At 37.2% G+C, this 8,160-nt stretch overlaps 1 protein-coding gene across 3 annotated transcripts; it reads right to left on the minus strand.

Moving 5' to 3' along the window:
- Positions 1-2,923: 2,923 nt before the first annotated feature.
- Positions 2,924-7,613, minus strand: LOC306993929 (zinc finger protein 862-like). 3 transcript variants are annotated; one of them, XM_079604144.1, is made up of 14 exons: positions 7,307-7,613; positions 6,659-6,730; positions 6,439-6,568; positions 6,234-6,335; positions 5,943-6,113; positions 5,697-5,872; positions 5,427-5,602; positions 5,164-5,333; positions 4,845-5,083; positions 4,507-4,764; positions 4,189-4,398; positions 3,532-3,768; positions 3,284-3,436; positions 2,924-3,186 (listed from the first exon to the last, which is right to left on the minus strand). In XM_079604144.1, the coding sequence occupies exons 1-14, from the start codon at positions 7,307-7,309 to the stop codon at positions 3,013-3,015; spliced, it is 2,271 nt and encodes a 756-aa protein (XP_079460270.1). In that variant the 5' UTR covers positions 7,310-7,613; the 3' UTR covers positions 2,924-3,012. The 3 variants fall into 3 exon arrangements, with proteins under 3 accessions (XP_079460270.1, XP_079460271.1, XP_079460269.1); XM_079604145.1 differs by lacking the exon at positions 7,307-7,613 and having other exon boundaries at positions 6,659-7,298; XM_079604143.1 differs by lacking the exons at positions 6,234-6,335; positions 6,439-6,568; positions 6,659-6,730 and having other exon boundaries at positions 2,925-3,186.
- Between the last annotated feature and the right edge of the window lie 547 nt (positions 7,614-8,160).

Genomic DNA, 8,160 nt, shown 5'->3' on the forward strand with positions numbered 1-8,160 from the left:
CCAAACACAGAGATTCAATTCAATTGATGTCCAAAAATATTGTTGCAAGTCAAATGGACAAAATACAAATAAACAAAAATCAAATAAGTTTCAGAAAAGTTTCAAAATCATCAATGAGAATACAAATAGTTGTACTTCGGTTAAAATGAGAAATACTGACATACATTTTAAAATAACTTGGTGAGACAAATGATTACTTAAGTGATAAAGTAAATCCAAAGAAAAAAACAAAACGAACAATTTTCCGTATAACTAATCACTTGAACCTTGTTGAAGTATCAAGCAATTAAATATTAACTGAAGCAGGGCTAAATGGGTAAGCTCTGTCACCACATTCCCGAATTCGGACCCGCGTTCACTCCAGTATAAACAAGAAATTGTATAGATTGTCATAGTATGAAAACCATATCAATTCAACACCCCTGGTTGATTTGAATAAACATACAAAATAATAAAAATTATAACAAAACCCCTTATTTCAAATCCTGTCCTTGTACGTCATCTCGTAACACGCATGATTGCTGCCTTTAACCCTTTTTACATTTCATCGTCTTCAGAAAGAAAAACAAAAGAAAATCAAAGAAAAACAAAGAAAAAACAAAACAAAACAAAAACATATCTTAACTCAATTGATACATTTCACTGTAACTTCCGCTACTCGAATCGTCTGCATAATTTTGTTCATCCTTCTAACCAATGTAGTTTTTCAAAATTGACTCTAATATTTCCATTATGGACCGTCTTTTTTGCTTATTACACATCAATTAATAGATTTTCTACATTTTCACCCATCAAATCAATACCTAGTTTGAATCAATCAAATAAAATCATCAATATCATCACAAAACAGATTCTTCTGCTAAACCATTAGTTGGTCAAATCGTCTTTCTCCCTCGTACGTAATGGAGGCTGTTACTAGCACAAGCCTTTGATCCCTCACTTTATACTTCGTTGGCATGTGTGGTTGCTGATATTGGTTGGTTTAGTTTAAGGTAAGATGCTTTGACACAGTTGTCACAATCTCCAACCTTGTTTTAGGACTGAACCATTTCCTGGCTGCTGTCACCTGTGAATGCAGATCTTAAAGTGTTTTTGTTAGTGACTGCTCGTCCCTCTTGATTCGACCTGTGGAATCATCAACCTGAAACATTATCACCAGATAATTTCTTGCACTCATAGTCCTTTTCCCCTGAAACACACTCAACCCACTTTGCTCATGTTAACAAAATAACATTTATACATTTGGAACATAATCAGTTCTGTTTGATGCAATCCATCCTGACATCCTGCAAAATAATTTTTGTTTTAATTATGCACTGTGCATGTGTGGCACCTGTCTTTCTGCCACAAAAAATAACCCAGGCCAGGATATTTTGTCAAATTCATCCATAGGCATATTTTACTGGGCACGGTCTGCCGTGTATCAAAAAGTCTGCATCCTCTGTAAAGAAAAACAAATGTCAAGTTAATTCTTTTGTTGTTATGCTGCTGCATCTTCCCTGTTTCCTGTTGAAAACATTTCTTGTTAGCACACTTTTGTCCACCTGTGCGATGGCTTTGGGAACACAGATGGCTTTGGGAAATCCCAAACCATAACAAACCATTCCGCATTTTTGATGCACCATCTTACTTGTGCATCAAATTAACATAATTGTGTTTTGATTCACTAAACTAAACACTGTCCTGTAGACATCTTTCTCTGTCTCTTAACCAAAATGTTATATTCTTCACTCCAAGCCACAATCTCGCCCTCCCATCAAAGTACCCGAAACGCAAATGGCCCTCACTCTCAACTCAGTTTCAATTCTCAAAACATTTCTTAAAGTCATCTATTGTTTTATCATAAATGACCAAACCGATTCAGAATTATCAACTTCTCTCAAATTTAATGACACATCTATGCACACTATTCAGACTATGAATAGCTTCCATTACCTAATCCCTAAACTCACACTTAAACTACAGTCACCGTTACACACACACCTGACTATTAACCGTTCGTATTTCTTATCTTTTCTCCAAAAAGATTTACATTTTAAATCAAAATTTTAAACTTACATTTTGCTGTAGCTTTTACCTAATTTTTACATGGCCTCTTAACCATTTTTCAAAACATGTCTTTATAAAAATTTATTTTATAAAAGCCAGCTGTGTGGTTTTAATTCGTTATCATTAATTTGTTTTAGCTTTTCTTTTGCTGGCCGAATACAGAAAGACAAAATATAATTCCTTCCTCAAGCAGTCTCTCTCTCTTTCTCTAAACAAATGCTCTTTTCAACAGCCTTCTAAGACTGTAATTTAGACAAAATGTAACAATAAATTCATTACAATAACTTATTTTATGTATTAGTTCCTTCGTTACTCAGACTTTTCCTTGAATCTACAAAATATGTCTCCATTTTTAGCCACCATCATGTACTAATGGCCCTTTGTCATGTCCAATGGCCTTCATTAGTCTAAATTCCTTGCCCTTAAGGCAACTAAAATCAGACAAAGAAGTCACTGGTTCTAAAATAAACAAATCAAAACAGTATTATTTTAAAGACTTCTTTAAAGTCATTCAGTTTTACTTCTAAAACATTTACAAATTGTCCTCTAAATTTATAAGATCCTGTAACATAATTTCTTTAAATATCTCTGTGCCTATTATTTTCAACTGAAACACTGTGCTTTTACTATAAATAGCTCATTAACATTTACAACACATGCTCAGATAACAGCTTTTAGCTGACATTTGAATGAGAAGAGAGACTTTTGAGCCATTCAGGACTAATATTTTGCACTTTCATAAACTAACTTCAGACTTTATCTATCATATTTCAGTGTTTCCCACAGAATTAGATTTGATCTGTGGTGGTGTGGGTCATTTTATATTTTAATATATTTAAATGACGACACGACAACAAAAAAGGGTTCAGTATTTCATGTCATTTTTATTGACATGCACATATTTAATTGACAAAACAGAGTCTGATAACTTAACAGATATTGCTACGCTGACTGCTCCACAGACTAGCTACAAATCTTGCACCCTTTGTTTGGACATTTAATTTTTCGCGGCTTTTTGAAAAAATACTCCAATGCCCTATCATAAGGGAAGGCCTCAGGACAGGGTCCATTGATTGAGATCCTCAAACAAGCAGCCAGGTGTTCTCCTTGCAACTGATTTCTGAGGTCTGTTTTCACCTAAGGACAGTGCAAAAAAAAATTATTTACCACAAAATGCACTAAAATAAATAAAATGAATAATTATTTGCTGTGCTTGTCAAATTGAAGTTCTTGCCCTGTTCATTGTTGAAAAATCGCGTTCACAGTTTACACTGGAAACTGGAATTACAAGTGCAATGCCTGCAAGAAGGCTCAGGCAAGGGTAGAGGTTGGCCCACTCATCAATCTCACTCGCCAGCAGTCTTAGGATCTCCTCCTGGTCTTTGTTCTTGAAACAACATTTGGTTTACCATCATGGCATTAGTGTGTTGTGTTGGTGTTGTGAACCATAGTTTAATTTAGTAATCATTTTAATACACCCACCTTGAATGCCCCAGTGAGAACATGATTCTTGAAAGAGAACCACTCCTGCAGTACCTCATTTTCCTGTTCAGGGCAAAATTTCCTGGCAAGAGTCTGCAGCTGAGAGATCTTTATTATATCATCTTCTGGAGTAGCTCTACCAAGCGGTCCCAAAACACTGAAGGCCCCAAGGATGTCCAGATCATGGAACCGCCTGTCCAGGTGTGTTTCCAGGCCAGTGATGTAAGGGTGGATGACCTACAATGAACAGACCACATCTTTTTAGGAAGAGCCTACACCCACCTTAACTACAGTCATTAAAGGATTAGTTCACTTCAAAATGAAAATTTCCTAAACATTCTCACCCCAATGCCATCCAGATATCCATGTCTTTCTTTCCTCAGTGGAAGATAAATTAAGTTTTTTTAAGGAAAGCATTTCTGGATGTTTCTCCACAGAATGGGCTTAAATGGCAACCAAATTGTAGAAGTCCAAATCAATGCAGTTTCAAAGGGTCATCCAGAAATGTTTTCTCTTCCACTCATATCTGGGTGGCATTGGGGTGAGTAAATGTTTAGGATTTTTTTTATTTTGAGGTGAACTAATCCTTTAAGGGCCAGGCCATAGAGGACCATTTAGAAGAGGAAAAGGAAAATTCATTAGTTTTAAGGCATTTACCTCTCGCTGGAATCTGGCCCACAGCTCCTCCCTCGACACTTCGTGGACATCTCGCCCTCTCCTTTTCCTCTCCTCCTCATGCTGTATATTGAAGGCTCCAAGTCCTTGTGGATCATCGAGGTCCTGATGAAGGCGAGACAGGAATGATCCAGGCAGTGGAGTCAGTCCAGCCTCTTTGATGCTCCTGAGAGTCTGAATTGTGACAGGAACCTACATTTTAAAAAAGAAAAAGAAAAAAAAGAGTAGCTGCTGTTTAGTAGACCTGCAAACAACCCTCATTTCAATATATCAAATTAAACTGATTTACAAAAAACATACCTGCTCCTTGATATGTAGAAAGCAGACATGTGCTTTTTGAAAGACTTTGGACAGGCATGCGAGGTGTGGTAAAACATCAGCTTGGAGGTAAACTGCTGCCACAAACCTGTATGTAGCACAGAATGTGTAAAGGCCCTTTGCCCCTGGACATCTTCTCACCTCTGCCTCCTCTGCTAATGCTCCAAGGACTGCGCTCAGGTTCCTCTGTAGGGTCTCGATGGCTTTGTGCTGAGAGAGCCAGCGTGTGTCCTTCACTTCCTGGAAACGTTGCAATTAAAGACTGATTATTGGTTATTAATTGACAGAAGATAACTACAATGGTATCAAATTACTATTACCTTTATTTTCAAATCACTGACACCCAGGGTGGCGGATGCTGCTTTGAGTGTTGCAGTACGATTTGCACTGTTTCTAAAATATAAATGAAGTTCTTGGAGGTGGTCCCTGAAAGTGGCCATATACCTTACATCATTTGATGAGTCCTTGCAGGCAAGGGCCAATCTGTGGGCAGCACAAGCTACAGACACAATCTTCGGAAAACTGTCTTTAAGTTGCTTTGCAACTCCATTCACACGACCTGAATATAAAGAAAATAATTTAGTGAAAATCATGGGATACAAAAAATAAAACAATCTCACATGAGCATCAAATAATTACCTGTCATAACGGCTGCCCCGTCAGTCCCGAGTCCATATAGTTTTTCTGTTGGGAGGCCTTTCTTCAAGATAACATTCTTGACAGCTGCGACAATAGTGTCTGCTTTGCCATCAGCAATAGAGACCAAATCCAGGAAGTGATTAAACACAAGTCCCTCTTTATCTATGTATCTGAGAGAAAGCATAGGCAAGTAGAATTCACAGTTCATTAACAGCACCCAGAATTTATGGAATTTACATAAAACAAAATAAATGTTCCCATACCGGACATGCAAGTCAAGTTGCCTGCCGACTGACACATCTGTAGTCTCATCAACTTCCAGGCTAATTCCCTGTGATGATTTAATCTTGGTGAGAATTGGCTCCTCTATGACCTCTGCTAAGACCTCAAGCATGTCGTCAATAATACGATGAGACCTATAGTTATTCCTCCTGTCAATCTTGACATTGGGAAAAGGGAAAAAAGGACTGTAATTTTTATTTATTAATGTAAAGATTAAATGTAATCTTAAGTAATGCCTATGTGACCTTTACCTTTAATTTCCTGAAGTAGTCGCACCCTAGAAGCTCAGCAAGGCTCAAAAGTTTTGGATAGTTTGTGTGGTGGGCTAGTTCATTTTTTACGAGCCAGTAAAGGCACTTGAACCCACCAATGACTGCCTCATGCTCCAAAACAATAGTGGGCTCAAACGAGTTTATGACTGAGATGCCTGTGACAAAATTATTATAAAACTATTTGAAAAATAAAAGTTTATACTTGTTTTTGAAATTGGAACCTACCAGAGGCAAGAGATGCCTGGCATCTGATACTGTCCTGGTGGTGCTCCATAGTGATGTGACGTTCCAAGTAGTCTTTTCTGTATACAATGGCTCCAACTTCAACAAAAGCCCTATTTGCGCGGCCTGTCTTAGGCGCAGGCTTGTGTTGTCTGCATAGTCGACAAAACATTCCTAAAAAAAAAAAAAACCCACAGCAGTCAAATAATTAAAAATTAATAAAATAATGAAATAAAAATATTATTTTTTATTATTGTTTCATGATTACACAAATTATGCAGATACTACATTTACCATGCTTTGTGAGGTACAGCCAACTCTTAAATTGAGGCATCTTTAGCCACTCTGGATTAAATCCAGTGCCTCTGTGCTTGCTGCTTGTGCTTGTTGTCCTGTCTACAAGTCACAGACAAATAGAAATGGGACTGCTTTTCCTGAAACATCTGCTTTTCTGACCTGCTCTGCTTCTACACCTCCCTGTGTTTGCTGTTAACCTCACCTGTTGCTTCAGCCCTACCTGGCTCACCCACAGCAGCAGCATGTTGGCTGCAGTCCTCCTCTCCTACATCTCTCTCTACAGCTAATGTTCCCTGCACCTCTCTTGCTGCTTCATCAGCGCTGAATGAAGCCTGGAAATATTCAAAATAAATTAACCGAATAGCTTATCACAAAGGTCGGAATAATGATCTTCCACATGTGTTTCTCTGCTTTGCTATTACCTCTGGTCCAGACTGTATTTGCTCCTCTGGACGAGCCTTTTTAAATCGTTTAAAATATTTTTCAATATTCATCTGTATTGAGGGAGCAAACAGTCGGCGTTAATTATGATTAAATACTTAAACATTAACGTTATGTAGTAAGGGCAGTCGATATTAACAGCTTACAGCGTGTTAACATTATGTATAACTTACATGCTGTAACTGTTATTCTCATGTAAACATAGCTAATTATTAGCTTGGCTCCTTAATGCTTGCTAATGCAGAAATGAGCGAGAAAATAACGTTAACGTTACCTCATATGTGCCGCTCACAGTATAAGGGTCTTTCCTTGTCATTAATTAACACACTTAGGCCTAACTTACGTCTCTTTACATTAATATTAATAATAATAATGTCTAGTGCGGTGGCTGTGATATATATATATATATATATATATATATATATATATATATATTTATATAAACCTACCAGCGTCCGTTGCCATGATTTTTGGAACGACTGATCGCGAGATGGAAAAAAATACGTTTTAGTCGCATAACATGGGCCTAACATCAAAATGTTGCGAGAATCTCATTCTGTAATGGAAACGCGACAACTACATAGACTGACTTCTCAGAGTTATGTTGTGCAAAAGTGTTTATTACTAACCATTCAACTCCGGATTGATTCTGGAATCTTCGAGCACCGGAAACAATCCGTCCTCCAACGCATGCTTCTTCTTCTTTGGACGCTCGTGCTTTGATTCAGATCGTGCTCGAAGAGGAGGAGCTATTCGCTGCTCCTCCTCCGTTTGTCAGTTTGTGAGAGAGGGAGAGAAGGGAGCAAGCTGCGCGCAGATCTACAATAAAATACAACTTTACCCAAATTAAATAGTAAAAAAACTGAAAATCAATCCGTGGCGGCCGCGTCGATACTGTGGCGGGCCGCCACAAATTAATGAACATATGGGAAACCCTGTATTTTAACACTAGCCTAGCTTGAGTTATCTTTTCCATAAATTAAATGCATTTTCAATTCAAGCATCATTTTTATAGTTTTCTTTTGCCCATATAGGGAATTAAGACATTATAAATTCCTACTCAGAATGAGTGTCTGTTGCACTGAACCTGTTTCAGCGAATCACAAGCTTATCTTTTAAAATCAACACATCAGCTTCTTTCTTTCATAGTCAATATGAACAAGCTTTTATTTATTCAAATGCCTTTTTTACGCATTTTACATTTTAGCAACTGTTAATCCCTCAACACTGCTTCTACGTAGCCTATTGATTCTTTAGAGAACAAATAATTATTATTGAGTCCCAATAACGTTTCAAATTTCATCTAAATTTTTAGTTGTCATGTTCTCAAATTACCATAGTTTTAATATCTTACTTCCATAGTTTCTCTTCTATGAGTTTATCAATCTGCAATTATGATCATCTAGAACCTTTTTTAAGCGTTTCATTAAAAAACAATCATTTTATAGCCTTCTTCAGATCTTCTCTCTGTAATTTTCTGTTT

The sequence above is a fragment of the Phoxinus phoxinus genome (assembly GCF_949152265.1).
Source record: "Phoxinus phoxinus genome assembly, chromosome: 25".
Taxonomy (NCBI): domain Eukaryota; kingdom Metazoa; phylum Chordata; class Actinopteri; order Cypriniformes; family Leuciscidae; genus Phoxinus; species Phoxinus phoxinus.

Excerpts from the sequence above, each read along its gene's own strand:
- LOC306993929 (XM_079604144.1), bottom strand. Across the intron at positions 5,873-5,942 it reads CCAGGCATCTCTTGCCTCTG|GCATCTCAGTCATAAACTCG; the intron begins GTAGGTTCCAAT and ends ATTTTGTCACAG. Across the intron at positions 5,334-5,426 it reads CAACTTGACTTGCATGTCCG|ATACATAGATAAAGAGGGAC; the intron begins GTATGGGAACAT and ends GCTTTCTCTCAG.